The sequence below is a fragment of the Condylostylus longicornis genome, unplaced genomic scaffold, assembly GCF_029603195.1.
Source record: "Condylostylus longicornis isolate FDR11 unplaced genomic scaffold, ASM2960319v2 ptg000003l, whole genome shotgun sequence".
NCBI lineage: Eukaryota > Metazoa > Arthropoda > Insecta > Diptera > Dolichopodidae > Condylostylus > Condylostylus longicornis.
Window position 1 is genome coordinate 2,636,434 of NW_026577972.1, and position 21,562 is coordinate 2,657,995.

At 27.9% G+C, this 21,562-nt stretch overlaps 1 protein-coding gene across 7 annotated transcripts; it reads right to left on the reverse strand.

Annotated features, from left to right (window-relative positions):
• Positions 1-437: 437 nt before the first annotated feature.
• LOC129607011 (probable serine/threonine-protein kinase DDB_G0282963) lies at positions 438-20,800 on the reverse strand. 7 transcript variants are annotated; one of them, XM_055517739.1, is made up of 9 exons: positions 20,659-20,771; positions 20,028-20,368; positions 18,001-18,246; positions 16,660-17,343; positions 12,034-14,556; positions 10,198-11,958; positions 5,251-6,056; positions 1,712-1,812; positions 438-983 (listed from the first exon to the last, which is right to left on the reverse strand). In XM_055517739.1, exons 2-9 carry the CDS (start codon positions 20,191-20,193, stop codon positions 848-850), a joined length of 6,423 nt encoding a protein of 2,140 aa, XP_055373714.1. In that variant the 5' UTR covers positions 20,194-20,368; positions 20,659-20,771; the 3' UTR covers positions 438-847. The 7 variants fall into 7 exon arrangements, with proteins under 7 accessions (XP_055373714.1, XP_055373699.1, XP_055373693.1 ...); XM_055517724.1 differs by having other exon boundaries at positions 10,198-14,556; positions 20,724-20,800; XM_055517718.1 differs by having other exon boundaries at positions 10,198-14,556; positions 20,714-20,785.
• Positions 20,801-21,562: the final 762 nt, after the last annotated feature.

Below are 21,562 nucleotides of genomic sequence, written 5' to 3' on the forward strand. Positions count from 1 at the left end.
TATGTACGGCAGCTACCCGAACCAATGCTATTCCATTAAAATTTTTAGAACATAATGAAGAGTGTAATTAAACAAATCTTTGCAAATTTTTATATTAATATCTTTATTAGTTTTTGAAATATTTAAAAAATCACTTTGAGTTGCATGGCAACCACCCGAACCTGTCAAGCCATTTCACCAAAACTTATGGTGCGATCGGACAGGCGAACATGGCTAAATCAACACAGAATTTTACGCTGAACAAGAATATATATATATATGTCCATACCGGAGACGACTCCTTCAAGTAGTTACAAACTCCATTTGAAAAAACACAACATCAGAAAATTCAGAATGTTCGGGGGCATTCATCTAAGTTTACATATTTACAAAAATTATTTCGACTTCTTCTACAAGTGAAATATAGCTCATGAGTTAAGAAGAAAAAATTGCAAGAATCTGTTTTTACCATATTTTGTTTTTATTATTCAGTTTTGTAAAATTAAAATATTTCTCTTTAATATTTATTGTTTCAAATTTAATTTTTTTGCATATTTTGCAAAGTACATTTAATTTAAATAAAAAGAAAAAAAACTTATTCAATAATTCGCTCCAAGAACATTTAATCAAATTTTTGTTACAAATTTTATTAACAAGAATATTCCTACTTTGAAAATAATTATGTATTTGCAGATTTTTACAAAAAATTTTATTTTAATTGTTGCAATTGATACTGTTTCCGCTGATTCTTTTGTTGTTGCTGAAACTGCATTTGATGCTTTCTATGGTGATGATGATGATGATGACGATGATGGTGATAATGAGGTCGTAAAAACTCATATTGGTGATGTTTTTTATTCTTTTTATGCTAGTTTGTTTGTTTACTTTTCTTTTTACGTTTTTTCTTTTTGTCGGATTCATGTGTTGCTTGCTTTTTAGCGATACAAACGCGACAATACCAGTCTTCATTGTCATCAGGTGGTACTTGAATTCCAACACATACCCTATAAAAGAAACAATATTTAATAAAATTATAAAAATGTTGGAAGTTTAGTTTATGATTAGCACTTAAATGATTTTCGTAAATTAAACAGTAATGTAGATGTAGATAGAAAAAACCTAATAAATTCAAAACAAAAACCGCATTGTAGCGCAAAAAATTGATGAATCAGTGTTATTATTATTGTTCTTCAATCATATAGTGACTTTGCGAGCTTTGTATTCGCCTTGCGAGCCATACATTTTACTGTTTACTCCCTTCTGCATTATGATTAGGCATCATTTAGTTCGTTAGAATATATTTGAACTAAATGATGGCGCTTAAATATTAATAGTCGCTTATTACAAACACATACCATTTTTCTATTAAATTTAATGCTTGAACTGAGCTATTTTTAATTTTACCAAAATGTTAGTATTTCCTGATTGAAAGTGAGCTTTCTTTTTCGTAATAAATTTTTCAAATGAAAATACCTACAAAATTGGTAATATTTCAAAATTTATTCAAGAAGTTATAATATCATGGAATCAATTTTGCACATTTTCAATAATGATCTGATACAAAAATGTGTAATAATCAAATGAAGCAAGTTTGAAATTTCTAATTGTTCTGCTCGACATAGTTAGATTGTAAACAGAATTTTATTGCAATATAGAAAGGTTTAAATAATTTTCTTTGTTGGGGTTACCTATGTACGATAAAAATATAATGCATAATTTTTTTCCGACTTACCAATGATACCATGCATCACATCCATCACAACCAATCATAGGAGTACCATCATCGACTCTTCCACACGCTGGACAAATCCAAACTTGATTACCATCAGCGTCCTAGATTACGTATTTGTTCCATTTTATTTGCATTTTATACAAAAACAAACAAGCAAAATTATACTGATGTTAATTATAAAATAAATATAAAATTTAATATGTTCTGGCTCCATAAAAAATAATTTATAGATTAAAGTAATATAAAAATTATTGACATTGTATAATACATTATTTATTTATCAAAATCAAGAAAATCAAAAAAGACAAAATACATTTTAAAAATAAACATTTCACCTATTCCTCTCGTAAAACGATTTAAAAATTTAAAAAAAAATCATAAAATTTTCGTGTGCATTAAAATTTTCGGTTGTGTTTAGTTTCAAAGTCTTGGGACTTCCTCATTATCTTCCGCAGTTCTTTTCTCCCATAAACTGAACCTAACCGAAATGAATCATGCCTAAAAGATATTGTAAGCACTTTCAAAAATTATTTAATTGCGTTACCAATAATTGTAAATCACTAAAACATGTAAACAAGTAAAAAAATCGAGAGTTGGTAGTTTTGATGCAAGCACGAGTTGAATGATATTTAATATAACCGTGACTTCAATAATGCCTTATAAAAATTTTAAGTACGGTATTAATACGGTTGTAGTACCGTCTCAGAGCTTTCAAATAAGAAAAGCGTGCTCGATTTTTTCGATACCCGATTTACGTTTATTTTACGTATCCACCACGCGTAGAAAGCATTTTGGAAAAGTGTACAATGTCAAGAGCTTTTACTAAACTTTTTGAAATGTGATACTTTGTAAAGTTTATGTCGTAAGCGCATTATTGAAATCACGGTAACTTTTAATTTTTTCATATAATCGCCCATTTTCCAGCATGTAAGAGAATGTGAATAGAATTAAAATTTCACATTCTTCAGAATTCAAAACTGGTGTTCCAAAATTCTCCCGTATAGGAATGATTCAGTTCCATTTTCGAAATTCAAAATTACATGTCAAAACATATAATTTTACACACTTGAAAAGTTTTACATGGTTTTTGTATTATTAATTTATAATAATAAAAATATATAATAAAAATATATAAAATGGATCCTGTGCTGTTATTATTTAACGAAGAAAATAGACAAGCGAAAAATAAAAAGGAATTTAGATCTTCCTGATTCTATGTTAATTAAATATTTTGAATAAACTAACTTCATTGCAAAAACATTTTAAAATGAAAAACAAAATTTAAACTTATTAAATGTTTAAATTTTGAATGACATTCAACATAAAAAAAATTAATACTATTCCGTTTCAATTCTCCAAAAAGAGAATAACAGAAAACTATTACTTTATTCATTTTTATGAAGAATGTGTTTCGTATTTTAGACACCAATATACTTAATTCCCGTTCTCCTGTCACATTCCCATTTTGATAAAGCTGGGCGTATGACATGGTTATTCATATATTTCATGTGTCGCAAAAAAAATTTTCGCAAAAATTATTAATGAAGTTCGCAATAATCAATAATTCTAGGGTAAAAAGATAAAGGGTTTTTGAAAAATCATGACTTTTGAATGATCACAAATTCCTTTCGTAGAGATTATGAATCACCAATGGCAGTATCATTTTTCGGAGTATCAAAATCAGTATTTTATTTAAACTGTCAACTGTTTATTTATATTTGTTGGTTGCTATTTCAGTAAACAACTTTCATACGAAAGAAATATTTTTCGTAATTTGAAATTGGGAAAAAAAAAAACAATTCATAAAGGAATATTTTTAAAATTTCTTTTGTATGAAAGTTTTGCAGTTTTTTTAGTTTTTGAATATTTTTGAAAAATGAAAATAGAAATTTTTGGATAATATGAATTCATTTCCTTTCATATTAGCGTGTTAGAGTAACTCAAACAAAAAAAATTTAATACATTTCTTTAAATTGCTGTTATATGTGATCATTTCCCTCGTGGACTTTTGAGGATAATTTATTTCAACGAGCGTAATTTACGATTACTCGATTTAGTAATTCGTAATTGATAACTTGATATTCGTAATTTTCCGAATTTCAGAGCTACGAACGAAATTCATGATAGGGCTGTTTAATATATTTTTCTATAAATTTTCAAAATTCTATAAAGATGTAAGGATAAAAAAGATTCGACGCGTTCCTTATACTATTCACAAAAGAAGATTCTCCGATGTATAACTATTGGTTTCCTATCAAACCTAGTTTTGCACGCAAACTTAACAATATTTTCTAAGCAATGTAAGTAATAGTTCAATAAAATTGTAATATATACTAATTTCAAAATACAGTCATATTTTAATTTATATAAAAATTAGATATGAACCTCGTTTATAGATACGTATATGTTTCATAATACGTTAACCAAGTTAGTCTAATACGTATATCACGCGTAAAAGTTTTAAGTTTTCAGTTGAGAAAAAACCAACTAAAAAAAGGCGAATATTCAATTTTGACAAAGAACAAAAGTAACTTTTTTAAACACAATCAAAAGGGTTTGTGAAAAAAAAAAAATGAATTCCCTTTACATAACTTTTTTATTTTAATTATTTTATTTAAAACAGTAAAATTTAATTTTTATTCAAAAATAGTAAAATATTACTGTTGTATTTATATAATTAGTTTTTATTCAAAAATTAAATTTTATAGTTTTTTTTGCAAAATTTAAATTTTTCAATAATATTTGTGGCCATTTGCCAAAATTGCCTAGATCAAAATTTCAGGTTTCGAGTAAAATTAGTGAAAATTTTAAATCATACTCATGATTTCACAGTAATCATAAATTACGTTCGCAGTAAAAATTACCCTCAAAAGTCTACGAAAGGAATAATCACTAACAAGTAATTTAGAATAATCACTAACAAGTAATTTTTAAATTTTGAATTTTTTTGTTTGAGCTACTCTAACACAGCTACCATGAAAGGAAATGAACTCATATTGCCAAATTTTTTTTCTACTTTTCAAAAATAATAAAAAACTAACAAAGCTGTAAAACTTTCATACAAAAGGATACTTTTTAAAAATATTTTTCTGTATGAAAGTTGTTTACTGAAATATCAATAATCATTTGATAATTGAAATAAAATACTAATTTTGACACTCCGAAAAATGATACTGCCCTTGTTGATTCATAATCTCTATGAAAGAAATTTGTCAATATTCAAAAGTCTACATCGTAGTTATGTTCGTAATTCGTTAGATTCTACGAGTGGAATTCATGATAGAGCTAGAGATGTTTTTCCAAAGAATTATTTAAGTCAATTATTTTTAGAGATGTGATTCTTTGACTTTAAGTTCTTTAAAAATTTTCCGAATTAAACATGTACTGTTTTATGTTGAGTTAATCTAGGCAGTTTTTACCTTGGAACGGATAGAATTTAATTTTTTGATATTGTGTACAGTAACATAATGATATTATCTATTTATCGAACTTAAATATAATAGTTAAAAGAGGAAATAAGATAAAAACAAATAACGTACGGTAGAATTGATACTGGGAAGTCTTGAAGGATTTCCTCCACTTATTGATTGTGTTGTTAGCGAGCTTAAGGTTGTTGTTGATATATAACCACCATTATTACTTCCAACTATTGATGATGTTGCTGAACCGGACCCACCCAATCCTACTACGGCGGACGACGATGGTGTTATAGACGATGCTAAAGCTGAACCAAATGATAAAACTTGCTGTTGATTACTATGCTGATTATGACTATTTGAAGTTGATAAGGTTGTCGATGAACTAGTTGTTGTTATTTCTGTCATTTGATTATTATTATTATTTTGCGTTTTGTGTCCGTGTTGTTGTAGTTGCTGCTGTTGTTGATTTTGTTGATGATGGTGGTGGTGATGATGATGACTATTACTACCAGTTCCACTTGAATTATTTTGTTTGTTACCGCTGCCCTTTGGACGACCAGGACCTCTTGGAGTTGCCATTACTTGTGCTGTATGTTGAACTTGTGATAATATTGAAGATGATGATGGTATTGCAACTGATGTTGAACCTTGCAAAGATGATGATGATACAATTGACGTTTGATGCTGTTGCTGCTGTGTTGATGCTTGTATTGATGGTATGTTTATACTATTTGGATTGCCAATAAAAGATGTTATATTTTTTTGTTGATTACTATTAATGATGGCAGCACCTGCTGCAGTTATTGACGAATTGATTAATGTTGAATTTACTGGTGATGTAGCTGTTGAAGTCAATGAAGACGCTATTGCGGATGGTGTTGATGATGATGAAGTTATATCAATATCACAAACTTTATCTTTTTCTTCTACAACAAAAATTAATTTTTCTTTACTTAATTGTCGTGTTTTTAGATCACAACAATATAATATGTATTAAAAAAGTAAAAATAAAGAAATTAAAATATTCAAAATTTTCTTATACAATATAATAAGCAAAAATCGCATTTGCGGTAATTTTAATGTTTTTCAAATTTTACTGTCACCATGCTACTCAAAATATTGGAATATTTTATACTACTCTGAACAAACTAATTTCTACTATTTTTTTGTTTCAAAAATACAATTAATATTTTAATATCAAAAATATATTTAATATTATAATACATATAAAGTAAAAAATAAAATAGTTGCATAAGAAATTTTGAATCTCCGCGGAATGAAACAAACTCTAAGTGTGTATTCTTGCCAGATTTATAACAAATATAAACGAATTTTCGTCACAACAAAAAAAAACAACAAAACGTGCAGTACAATTAAAATCAAAACAGTTTTATTTATGCTGAATAAAGGATAATTAATTCAATTTCGCTCTTTTTGTATCCTTCTTATAATGATTGAAAATTAGTTTCAATTGAAATAAAATCATATTTGAATACTGTTAAAATAATTTAATTTCCTTCAAAAATCCCCGTTTCCATTAGATAAAAGTCACCATTAATATACTTTTTAGGAAATGAAAAGCTTTTGTTCTATGTGCTCGGAACATTATTGAGAATTAAATTAACGAAATTAGGTACATAAAAAGAATTTGACTACATAATGATATGTAAAGAAATTTCAAAAAAGGATTTCCAACTTTTAATAATTTAAGATAAAATTAAGTTCTATAAGTTGAGTAAATTAGTTAAAACTTGCAGAGTAAATTATTTTGACTTTTGTTGTGACAAGTTGTAGATTTTTGGTTGCTCATATTTTTATATTTTTGAGTTGTTTTATTTAGTTTTATTAATGTAAACAAAATATTTTTTTTACTCTAGTGTCGTGTTTTTGATCGTTTTTATTTTGTTAATTTTTTAATGTTACTTAATTATATGTGATCTTTTTTTTTCTTTTTGAATTTTGATTTTATTATTTTGTTCAGCGATTTGTTAATATTTAAAATATAGTTTTTTTATGTGTCCATTTCTGTTTTATTGGATAATTTCTGGATGACTCGTTTTATCTTGTTACTCCTATTTTTTGCCTTCAAATATTTTTCATTATTTTTGTTGAATATTTCATAATTTTTTTTTCCTTTATTTTTATATTATATATATTTTTTTTTTTTTTGTTTTTTACATGTATATTTTTTTTTCGAATAATTTTTTGGCGCCATTTTTGTTTTCAATTGTTATTATTTTATATTAATTTCTCGAGCGTTTTCTCTTGAGTGTTTTTCTTATCACAGTTATTCTTCTGTTGCCTTCTCGGTCGTTCTTTCCTTAATTTTTCACTCATTTTTATATTACTCTAATTTTTGTACACTATATTTCATTGACCCTTTCCTGGTTTATTGGCGGTTTTTACTTTTTTGGTCTGCTGGCCTTATTTCTTTTTTTTTTCTTTCTGATCAATAATTTATTCTTGTCGTTCTTATACTATATTTTGTTCTTATTTACATTTTTTGTTGGCCAATAATTTATTCTTGTTGTTCTTATCTTTTTTTTATTACTGGTGGTGGATAATGTCGGTTAAGTGTATGGGTGAGGGCTGTCGGCATGTTAGGGCCGATACAAATATGGTATGCTCGGGAATTTATGGCAGGGCTTTTCATTCAAAATGTCTTAACATTGGGGGCAGTGTTGCTGATGGGCTCGTGAGACTGCAGGTGTTTGTTGGTTTTGTTGTGATTGTAGGAAGGTTTCGTTGGGGGCGCTGTCCTTGCAATTGCTGAAGTTGGGTTCTGTTTTTAAAAAGGTTTCTAGGGATTTGCATAGTTTATGTGGGGCCTTTTCCGCGATTTCGGCGGAATTTGATGGGATTAGGATGTTTTCTCCAGTTGCTGATTCGCCGGGTTCTCCGGTGCCTGATGGGGATTGTGGATTGGTTGGTTTCACTTCGCTGGGCGATGGGTTGAGGCTTGTTATGTCTCTCACGGTGTCCAGGGCGCTTGGGACTGGTGCTTCTTCGCTTTCGCCTGGGAATGATTTGATGTCCTTGTCAAGATTCGGGTGGACCTGTGCGTTCGCCCGTTGCTCGTTCGGTGCTGGCTGGCTCGACCATGGAGCCTCCCTTGGAAGAATAGGTCTGATGGTAATCCTGTCATTTTTCTAGTGTTTTTGCCCCAGTTGATGAATATTGTCGATGCGCCTGTTGATCATTTTATTCTTGATGGTGTTGTTCTGGGTCTTGATTGCGTTCTGCGGGCCATGGAGAGGTTGGGTGGTAACTGGTCTCCTGGTCCTGATGGGATTCCGGGTGTGGTGTTGTATAGATGCGCCGATAGCCTTGTTAGTCCCCTTACTTCTTTATTTAACCTATCGTTGGTGTCTTCTATTGTTCCTTTGGCTTGGAAGGAGTCGTACGTTGTTCCGGTTCATAAAAAAGGTTTACGTTCTTCGGTTGGTAATTATAAGCCTATTGTTAAGATATCGGCTATTCCGAAGCTTTTTGAAGGTATCGAAGGCCTTCGATACTATTCCGCATCAGGTTATACTGAGAAAGTTGGCTGGCGTGGGTTTTTCTCTTCGTAACTTGATGTGGTGTCTTGCAGATTTTATCGGGCTTCTTTCCGTTCTGCTCTGTCTGATGTCTACTGTGCCGGGTCGGGTGTATCGCAAGGTAGCCATTGGGATCCCATACTTTTTTTAGTTGCAACTAACGATGCTTTTGGTTCGGTTGTGGGTTCCACGCTTTCTAGTTTCTGGGACGGTTCGGACAGAGGTTGATCGTCTAGAGTTACAGAGGGATTTGTATAGTTTTTGGGACTGGTGTTGGGTCAATGGCTTGGAACTTAACATTGGTAAGTGGCGGGAGGAAGTCTTCTATTGTCCGCCTTGGTGGGGTGGTATTGGGGAGGGTGAGCACTTCTTGTGATTTTGGGGTTATGCTTGATCGCAGGCTGGATTTTGGTTCACATTTGAATATAATCCTTGATAGGGCTAACTCGAAGCTGGGTTTCGTAATGAGGTGGGCTAGAGAGTTTATGGATCCATATGTTGCGAAGCATTTGTATGTGTCCTTTGTTAGGCCAATTCTCTAGTATGCTTGTCAGGTTTTGGCGCCCTTTCGTGTTGTGGATGTTTCAGAGGAAATTTTTGCGTTTTGCTTTGAGGGGTTTGGGCTAGTCTGATCCTTTTAGGTTTTCGTCGTATGAGGCTAGGCTGATGTTGATTGATTTGCAGGGCACGTAGGGCACGTAGGGTAATTGGGGGCACGTAGGGTTGTTGCTGACATAGTGTTTATCCATCAACTCGTGTCGGGGGCCATTGTGGCTCCTTTTTTGTTGAGGCAGGTTTCTATTAGGGATAACATAAGGAATCTTAGATCTGTGGAGTTGTACAAAGTTCGCTATCGCTCTACTGGTTATAGTAGGAGTGAGCCGGTTACTAGAATGTTGCGTTCTGTTAATTCTAATTCTTTGGTATTTGATCCTGCTATAAGGAAGGGTACTCTTAAATCTGAACTTTGGTCTAATTTATTTTTGTAGTATTTTTTTTCGTTTCTTCTTGTTCTTGTCTTTCTCTCTTGTCTTTATTTATCTATATGATCCATATTATCTATACGTATTTATTATCTGGTGGTTGGTTTTTTGGTTTGTTTTGTTAATCGTTATGGTTTTTTGTTGTTATTATTATTATTAAGTTGTACTAGTCATTTATTTTACTTGCCCTTTTGCTCTTCCCTCTTTTTTCCCTTTCTCTTCTCTTCCCTTTTTTCCCTCCCTTTTCTATAAATGATGACGCTGCTCCTTGATAACTGATAGTTGCATAATTGCGACTAAATGATGTTTTTATTGGCGCCTGTTGGCGATATGCTTAATGTTTGATCTAAGCAATGGATGTATGATATATTTAAATTATATAGTCAAATTTCAATATTCTGAATTTGAATTAGAAAATTAAAAAAATAGGTCTGGAAAGACATTTTCAATCTTCTAAAAACCTTTAAATTGCCAATTTTTGTTTATTATATACATAAATAAATAACATTATATGCACGTACAACATAGAAAGGAAAAAAGCTTACTTGATTTTTGTTTTGGTGGTCTTGTTACTAATGGTGATATTCTAGCTAACTCTGGTGATAATTCTCTTTTATATATATTTTGATCAATTGAGATTGACGTTGCTAATGTTATTGACGACGATGCTGTTGTCCCCTCAGATGCTTCACCAACTTGAGCATTTGAGATACTACTATTTTCAACAGTAGCACTGTTGCTCTTATTATCGTTACTAGTTATTTTGTTACTGCTGTTGTTAATTAACTCATTTTTATAATGTTTTTCAATATTTTCATTGAACTTTACGGAACTTTTTTTAGTGTTGTTATCATTTGAATCAGTTGGTGCTGGTGATTTTTTGTTACCTAATATTAGAGTTAATTTTGGTATAGAATTATTACTATTGTTTAAATTTTCAGTATCAATATTTTTTAATGAACTGCTTTTATTGCTAGCATTCATGTTGTTACTATTAGTTTTATTATCTTTTATATTATCATTTGCATTACTTTTACTATTATTACTATTTATAATATTATTATTGACATAATCATTACTATTAGAATTAAAAATCTTATTGTTACTTTTATTATCGTTATAAATGTTATTATTATCATAGCTGATATTTTTATTAAAATTAAGCTTTTTACTATTAAAATTTTCGCTATTACTTGTATTTTCATTATTATTATTGTTATTTTTGATGTTGATATTATTATTATTGTTTTTATTTATACCATCATTATTGAGATTAATTTTATTAATATGATTGTTATTGTTATTAGAAATTATACCAGATGTTGCAGTGTTCGCTAATGTTCCAACTGCTGATGAAATAATTGTTTTCATAGTATCTTCAATACCACTGTATTTTGATTTCATCTGCGCGTTTGAATCAAAACTTGCACTGTTATCATGAACATTGACTGATGATCCACCGCTTGTTATGGAAGTCGTTGATCCAACAGACAATTGTCTTAACTTCTCCTTCTTTTTCTCCTTTTTCTGTTTTTTCAATTTCTCTTTATACCTAATACGATCTTCCTTGTCCTTCTTTTTATCAGATTTTTCTTTGTTTTTAGATTTATCTTTTTTTTCTTTTTTCTTTTTAATTTTTCCATCTTTAGTTTTTTTACTCTTTTTATGGTGCTCTTTTCTTTTTTCATGCTTTTGAACTGATAACGTATCAGGATTATTGACACCAATTATTTGATTAACCGCATTAAATAAATTATTTTCATTATTATGGTCATTATTGACATTTTCTATTTTATTTTGATTATTATTATTTTTATGAATATCTGTGTTACTGTTATTATTACTATTGTTATTATTGATATTATTTGATTCATTATTATTATATACTGATGTAGCTATTGTGGATGTGATTGTATTAGAAAATATTGTACGATCTGATTGACATCTGACCCGTAAATCGTTATTTATATTTTTTGATAATAATGAATCATTATTAGCTATTGTTGCTGTTTCGTTACGATTTTCAGATAGACATAATAAAGATTCTTCTTTTAGTATAGATGTTGTCACTAATTGTGAATTTTGATTGATACCTGCATGTGAGTCTTTGTTAAATGACTGCGACAATTTTTCTTCAGAATCCGAACGAATTTTTTCATCATCACTTATTTCAATAGGTGTATCATTGATGTTGTTACCTAATTCATTAAAGTTTATCATAGGGTTATTGCTATTACTGTTTTGTAATGTAGATGCTACTTTGTTAGAAAAATTTTTTCCAACTTGATAATTTGAATGACGTATATCTGTAAATTTTTGTAGAGTTATTGAATCTAAGTTTGAAATAGATGATACTGTTTTTAATTTATTTGGTTTATTACCCTTTGTTGTTGATAATTTAAAATTTTGTATCATAGATTCTGGTACCAATGGTGCAACAGTACAATAATTTTTTTCCAAATCTAAATTATTCAATTGTTGTGTAGCAATATTTTTGCTTGAAGACGTATTGGAACTATTATTGGAATTAAGTTTATTGATTTCATCTAATGTGGAATTAGTCGATTTCAATGAATTGAATTTTGAAAATGGCATAATGGGTAAAAGTTTATCGACTAAATTTGCAGTTGCTAACGGTGGAAAAATACCTGGACTGGGAATTAAGCCAGGACGAGAGGGAAATGTGTACGGAAATGGTGGATATGGAAAGGTTAAAGAGGCTAATGTGTTTGCAGCAGCTGACATTTGAGGTTGTTGAGTTGTTTTCTGTGGCAATTTTTGTAAATTTGGAGAATTATTTGTTGATTGGGATTGCAATATTAAATTATTATTTGTATTTGATTGTAACACCGATGGAGCTGGTTGCATTACCGTATCAATCTTCATTAATTTTTTATTAATAGCTGCCAAATTTTCTGCTGAACGTACAATAGGTTGTGATATATCTCTTGATGACGATGAATTTGATGGTGTTGCAATTCCAGATGATGCAGCACCAACTGATGACGATGCTGCCGCTGCAACGACAGCTAAGTTTTGAATGTATTGTTGATGAGCAGCAGCCAAAACTGCTGCAGCAGCAGAAGATTGTTGTTGATTTAGATTTGATTGGATGTTCCTTTTCTCTTTTAATTTCGGCTTTTTTCGCTCCTTTTTCATTAGTTTTGTAGCAATTGCATATTGTTGTTGAATACGCATCTGTTGTTCTAAATAAAATTCTTGCAAATCATTTTTATTGCTAGAATTTGTATTAGACGATCCAATATTTGCCGAATTCAATAGTCCGCAGTGAGCAATTTTATCACTAGAGAGATTTAATGGCTCATTTTGTTGTCGTTTTCTTTTTAATTTCTTTTCTATTTTAGTTAGCCCTTGATTATTAGATGAAGATGAAACCATTAACATAGGGGGATTCATACCAACAATTTGTTTAGAACTAACATTGTTTTCATTGTTTTGCTGTTGAAATTGCAATCTTGGGGAAATATTATCAGATTTTACAGATACATTTTTGTTATGACTATTATTGTTACCATCATTGGTGGCTTTATTATTACTACTGTTTATGTTATTGTCATCATCATCAATACAAATAATTTGATCTGTATCAGTAGGTAATTTCAGTGGTCTACCAATCTGAGTTATTATAGTACCAGATTTTGAAACATTTTGCACGTTCATTGAGGCCAGATTTGGTGGTGAAATACTATCTGGCGCAGGAGTTATCGTTGTTCCAGAAGGTAAATGAATAAACTGATCTAACGGTATTGTCGTTGATTCATTTATTTCATTTTTTATAGAGGGAAGCTTTTTATAAGAATTAATTTTAGTTTTATCAGATTCATTTATTATTTTTATATCATCAATATTTTGTTTGTTTGGTAAGTTAACCGCCGAGATGTTTGAATTTGTTGAGGTTTTCAACGAAGAAGTCGATCTAGAAAATGTTGAAGGTAAGATTGAACCTGTTTGATTAAATATATTTGATTGTAACTCATTTATGTTACTTCCAGCAACGGCCAATTGAGCAACTAAAGCTTGCTGTTGTGCTATAATGCTTGTTGACTTTATTAGTGGATCAATCGCATTTTGTTGTTTTTGTTTGGTTTGGTTCAGCATACCAGTTAAAGTTTGTTTATCAAGCATAACATCGTTACTTGAATTGTTATTAAATGATGTATTACTAACAGAACTAACACCATTTTTTATATTGGAATTGAGAATTGATGTTTCTTCTTTGGAATTTTTCCTACTCTGTATTATACTTAATAATAGTTCCCGTTGTTTTCTCAATGTCCCTTTATGTTTCTTTGATAACTTCAAATTCCTTCCATCAGGTAAAACAACAGAAGAGGGCATTATTAAATCGGAGTCAGATATAATAGTATCAGTTGTTTTTGATCCAGATTGCGCAGTAAATGATTCAATGGTAGTATCTCCAGGATTTGGATGATTTTGTTGTTGCTTTTTTTGCTTTTGAAGTTTCAGCAGTTGTTTCTGTTGTTGTTTAAATATTTTTTGTTGCTGTTTTTGTAAAAATAATTGCTTTGACACAGGAATACTATTGTTAATTTTTTCGAGCTTTCTATGTTCCTTTTCCAGTGCTAACAAATTTTTTCGTTTTAATTTCTTTAAATATTTGGAATCACAGTTTGAGTATTGCGATTTTTCAATGGATTTATTATTATTTGTACTAGTATTCAAATTTGGTGTGGAAACATTTGGCGATTGTATATTGTTTTTTTCTAGTTTTAATAAATTTTGATGACCAGATTTAATTAATAAACTCGTTGATGTTGTAGATGAAACTTGTGGTATTTGTTTACTTGTATTTATTACCTTAGAATTTGTCCCTCCAATGGTGGACAATAATGGAGGTGATGGTGATCGTACAACACGTGGCTCTAAAGAGAAAGTAATTTAAAAAAATCAATTTAACACTCAAAAAAAGTTTAATATTCATTAAATAACTATTAAAATTTGAAAATGTTAACTCAATTTTTTTTAAAACATTCGTTAATATGGGCGCTTAATCAATTTTATAGTAGCACTACGGTATACATTTTCGATTATACATACATGTTCAAAATGTATAAAATTTATAGAATTTTTCATTTTTAAAACTTTTCTACTATTCAAAATTTATTTATTTTTTGATTATGTAGAATTTAGCGGCTATTATTAATTCCTAAAAGCTTGCATCAACTGTTAAATTTTAAACCCGCGATCAGATGTATATTTACAGGGATATTAAAACGAACACATTGTATGTGATGTGTCTACTTGAAAATTACGACAGACTTTTACGTAATTATTTTGCTAAAGTATAAAAATTTAAAAAATAGTTCAACTCTCCGTTTACATTACACTAATGCAAAATACAAAAAATTCCCTTAGCTAAGAGTTATAGATTCTTATTTTTATACACATAGGATTTTTTGGGACTGGGAAAGTGCACCCAATAGATTTTATTATAATGTATTTTTAAATGCGGGACTTTCTTATTTTTCGTGTATAAAGTATATGGAGTAATAATATGAATTTAAAAAGCGGGACTTTCTGTTTTGCAATTCATTTCACTACAAGATGGTAAAAGTGGTACATATGTCTAAATGATGTTAAAATAAACTAAAAATAATTATAAAATATATTTAATTTTAAAAAATAATAAATATAAATTTTAAAAAGATTAAAATATTAAAAAAAATTAAATTTGTAATTAATAATACTCAATGAATGGCATAAATATAAATTATGGATTTTTTATTTTTATTTCAATCTTGGCTTTATAAATTTAAAAGACATACATATTTCCTACGAATATACATACACACGAACAGGTTCATTCATATAGTATGAATCAGTAAGCGCACATCGTTTATATTGCCGCTTGAATACTTGACTTGAAATCAACTGGACGTTCAAGCTGCGTTTTTATTTTTAGTTATTAAATTTCAAATCATTATTAACATTTCAAGTTAAATATATAAGCAAAATTAAGTTGAGTGAAGCCAACTTTAAGTCAAGTAACGTTTATATAGTCATAAAATAGGCTTCAATTATGTACGCTTAAAGCAAATATGTAAAAGGGATATAATATATCCCTACATCATACTTTGTAGATAAAATTCATATCTATTGCTTTTATACATTCTAATGTCTTTTATGAAATGAAAAATAACACATTATAAATAAAAAGATTAATTTAATACTTCATATTTAAAATAAAAATGACAAAATTTTTACCTAATTTTATCAATTTAATTTTTTTTCAGTTCGCTATTTTTTGTACACTCGTTTCGTTCCTTTCTTGCCTACATAACTTTTATTACTATCTATTTCTTAATAAAAATAAAATATTTTGAGAATTTTGGAGATGGCATGCAAATGCAAACTAACGATTTGGAAGTGGAACGAATCGATCTACTTCTTAAATACGTACACTTTGTTGTAAACAATAAAATGAACTGTAAAAAAGATCGTCATTTTTGATCGTTGATTTCCGGAGGTAAACTTAAATTAAAGAGTGGATGTACGTTTAAATTTATTTTCTTACGAAAATAAGAGTCGTTTATTTCAACTATTAAACTTCTAACGTCATGCAACATTACAACCCATTTAAATGCGACCTTTGCATCATTGCTTTATAGTCACCAAATTGTTTGTTTATTATTTGTGACTTCTGTTGCCATAATTTAAGCAATGTATGTATCCAGTAGATAGATTAAACAAGTTCTTTAAAATATTAGTAGCATGATTTTTGTTTATTGGAATAATATAACGCGTTATTTTAATTTAATATACATTCTTCAAAATATATTAATTGAATCCAAATTTCATTTTAAAATGAGATCTAATAAAATGGTTTTTGTTTGCGCTTAGTTTATTCGCGAAAGTGGCAACATTGAAAGTAGTAATAATAATCTTTTCGTAAATTTTAACTCATTTACACTTTTCTTACTAATTAAAGTTTAATTTATGCACAAAACGAGGTAATTTATGCATACCTGTAATCATTGGTATTTTGGAATCTGGTAGTTTTCCTTCGCGTGCTGGTGAAATAAAACCTGAGGACGTCATCATTACACTGCTTATTTCTCTTGTAGGTCTCCCCTCTGTTTCATGTGGTAACCTTGGTCTAATAAATTTACTTAAATTTTGTCCATTTATTGTGCCGACATTTGATGTTGTTATACTGCTAACATTTTGAGCAGCAGACAGCGTGTTTTGAGATGGTGTCATTATTTTAGAAGTTTCTGTGTTTAAAATAGCAGAATCAACCGTAGAAATTACACAAGTTGAAGTTGTAGTTACAAGGCTAGAAGAAACAGGAGATTTCACCAAATTATTTGGAGCACTTTTAGAACCAAAATCATTTTCAGTTTTTGTTGTTGCAGCACTTGCTTCAATTGCCAATGTATTTTCATTAATAGATGCTGTGTTTATTAAACTTTCTTTTGTATTTGTAGATTCTTTATCATTATCAATATTTTCACCAGTTACATTTTCGATATCAAGTTTAATATTATTATTGCTAGTATTCATATGTTGGTCATTTTCACTATGTTTAAAATTGTTTTCATTATCACTTTTATTTAACTCATCATTTTTGTTTTCAATTTTATTTGAATTGATTTCTATGATATTGTCAGTTGTTGTATCGCATATTTCTAATTGTTTTTCCAGTGTTTCTAAAAAAAGCAAAGTAAAATTTTAATGATATCGTAATTATTAATAAAAATTGAAACAAATAAAAGTTATCATTGAACCAAGATAATATTCATTATTTTAAATGTAATCAGATAATAAGACAGTGACAGAACTGTAATATTTGCCCATAGCATCAAAATTTGCTTGAATAAATTTACTCATACGTTTTGTCATTTATTTTGATACTAAATACTTTTTTTCTTATATGTTAATTTTTGACATATTATAATTTTCTCTTTGTAATATGCTATTTTTTCGGAAATTACATAACTTTTCAACTAAATGTTTTAATTTACTAATTTTAGGCAATATTAAAAATGTAATATAACGAAAATTTGCTTTATCATTGCATATTATAAATTGCATTACATTAATTTTTTATATTCTTTCTTTAATTAATAAAAAATTTTACTGTAAAATAATGATATTCTTTTTATAATAATATGATATTATTTTTTCATTAATTTTGCTGTATGGTAATACAATAACAAAGATTGTAGTCATTAATATTCACTTGTTCCAAAAGTTAATTTGATTTTGCTAATGTGTATGAAATAAGATTTTTATAATAAGATTGTTACTTTAATGCTATTGTTTAATGTATTCTTTTACTTGAAATAAATGTTTTCTTTATTTACCTTCTTCTCTTTCTGGATAAATTGGTGGCAAATGTTCAGGTATATACATTGGTCGTGTTATAACTTCTTTACTTCCGGGTTTTAAAAAATTTAAATTAGAATCCTTATGAACCGGAAATTTTGGTATATCAATATTACATGGTACAGGTTGTACATAGTTAACGTATTCTTCTATTTCATTAAGATTTATATTTAGTTCACGGAAAGCTAATCCAACATCATCTAAGTTTGGTTCAATACGATTATCTCATAGTTTTAAAAAGAAATAAAAATAAATTATTAATTAATTTAAAAGCAATACAAACAAAAAACTATACTAAAATTTTAAAAAAAAATTAAAATATTATAAAAAGTTTAATAGAATTTAGTTAAAAAAAAGCAATTGTATTCACTTACTTGAAAATTTTATACTTTGTTAACCAAACAAAAAAAAAGGAAAAATGTTAAGCTCGCTAAAAGACACATTTGGATTATAGTTCAATGTGAATTCGTCTTCAGAATCTCAATATAAGACGTAAATTCTGTTGATATATAATTTAAGGTTGAAATAAAAGCTACCAATATTTGAGTGATACCAACTTTTCTATAGATATCGAGATAAGAATGAGGGGTCGGATTCTAATAAGAGTTTGGACTTAAAACAAAAAAATATCAATAATACATAATGAAAGAACCTTTTTCGGAAATATCGTTTACTCGATCGAAAATATTATAATTTTCTTCGATATTTTCAAAATTTATAGTATTTTAATATTAAACATTTTAAATGACATTTTAAATGTTCCCCAAATCATTAAATTTATATTAAATATGGAATTATAAAAAATTAATGTAAAAAATTTGAGACAATTTAAACCTTTTAAAAAAATTAACTTTTTAAAAATAGTAGAGCTTTCATACTAGTTTTGTTTAATTTTTGCTAACCTGTGCATAAATAGAAAATTAAAATTTGAGTTTTGGAAAAAATAGTTTCATATATGTATACTATTTTTAGTTTATAGAATAATTTTATTTTTTTAAATATTTTTGTATACAAACAAAAACACAATTTTATCCGAAGAAAATCAGAAATTTGATAAAAATTTCTGATTTTCAAATGGTTTGTGGCAAATTTTAAATATGATATGTAATTAAAGGTATATGTAATTAAAGGTATATAGTAGAGAAATTGATTTTGAATAAATACCCATAAAAAACATGTATCAATATGTCGATCTATCACAATCTTAACAAAAAACAAAACAAAATATTGAAACTCTCAAGGCTACGCTTTCACATAGTAAATAGAAGCAAAATTTATGAAATTTTTTTTAACATTCTTCCAGAGCCTTTATATCTCACAAGGCTTTCAGCCGTAGTTCTTGCAATAAGTTCATACTCGTAATTTAAAAAACCTAATTCCTACATACATTATACATTGGTTAGCTTTACATATTAACAAAGGATACATTATAAATTAATTTTGCAAATAATTAAATATTCTACAAAAATTTTTAACTTAAACCTAATTTAAATCAATATCGCATTAGCAATCATCACAGCAGTTAGATCTTGTCAGGTTGGTTTTTGACAACAATGTTTATTTTGTTTTGATAAATAGAATTTTGCATGTAAGTTAGTAATTTATTTTCGTAACTTATTACTTTTTTTTATAATATGTAGATTAGGTAGGCAGGCATATAGGTATTTAATTATCATATATGTATATCAATAATAACTCAAATATTGAATGAATAATCTTAGAGATTTTGATTTTGAAATCTAATATATTTTTACATGAAGATTGAACAAGTGTAGGTAACTGCTTATTAAAACTTTATTGTATCTTTTTGCTACAAGTAGATACAAATATTTTTAATATTTTTTTTAAATAGATTGATAGGTAGGTTTACATTTGAGAACATTTTAATGGAGAATACAAAGGAAATGAAATTTATTGAAGAAGAAAGCAAAAAACAAAATTAAATTCAAAGCACAATTATGACAAAAATTACTATACAAATTGATTTTTTTTTGTTTTTACTTACATAATTCTGTATACCTTATAACATTTCTAGTTATTTCATGTAAATATTTGTGTAAAATATCAACTAAAAGTTCAAGTGGCGTTGTCTGAATTGAATGCCATCCTATTGTTTGGCATATTTGAGCCACAATTACACGAAGGACTTGCTGTATGTATGGATCAATCATTGTTTTATTATTAAATTCTTTAAAAATATCCTCTAATTAACAAGATTATCTGTTAGATTTTTTTTTCCTTTTTTATGTTCTTCAAATTTCATTTAATTTCTTTCTTCTATAAGAGGTGATTGAAAATAATTATGCACTATATTTTTTTTGTCTTTTGTTTCGCCATTTTTTCTCTCTGAAAGTTAATATTTACGTCTTTAAAATATGTATATTAAAAAAAATAAATAACAAACACAATAATATCTTTTTTTTCATTATACGAAAAACTAAAAACTTTTTCTCATAGCTACAACAATAATGAAAAAGTGGCAAGTACTTATGTGTACTTCTAGGGTATATATACATACAAATTTTTGGGGAATTTTTATACAAAAAAAAAATTCAATTATCTATAAAATTATTTACAATTTGAAGTTTAGAAAATTTTGTACACACTATATTTAAAAAAATTTTAATTTTTCATACTTAATTAGGTTTTTATTTACATAAAAATAAAATTAATATTAAAAATAAAATTTACAACAATTAACCATATTTTTTTTATTTTTCACTTCTTCACAATAATTTTTCAACATGACAGCTTCAAATTTCATTTTGTCATTTCTTCTGTTTTTAGAATTTTTTTTTTAGAAAAAAATCCCAACAAACCTAATTGACAATTCGTATTTTGACAATCAAAAATTTTTGGCAATGAAATTAATGCTTATGACGGCTGTTGGCGATTTTAACGTGCAATTAGAAAAGGTTATAAATATTAGCTTAAATTTTATTCTTCATTCTTCTTTATACCAGGTTTATAAGATAAAACATAAAGAAGTACTAATGTCTTTACATCTAACAAATCCCAATACTCAATTTTTTTTACGAAATATTACGAATTTTCGACTTCGTTCCTGTTTTTTTCTTTAAATGCTACTGATCGTGTCATATTTCTTATTACATTTTTTTCTTTTTTTTACGTAAAAAACAGTTTAATATTTTATTAAAATTTTATTTAAAATTTCAGGATATTATACACATTTTTTAAAAAGCTTCCCGTTTAAATTCTATTGCACGAAAAAGAAGGAAAGGTAGGAGGAAAGAAAAAATTATAACAAATATCAAATTCATATTTCAGTATGGTTTCAAATGTTAATGAGGAAGGATGTATGATTTTTCATGCACATTTTGTATTTCCCAATAAGCTAAGTAGAGTAGTGTCGGCTAACAAATATGTTAGTAAAAGTAATATAGGTTGACACATTTAAACAATTTGAATTATCATTTCGGTTATTTATACGTTACTTATAAAATTGTTTCAAATAATTTTAGTTAGTTTTTAAGTTATTAAAAATAAATATATATGTACCTACTTCCAATCAATTTTTTT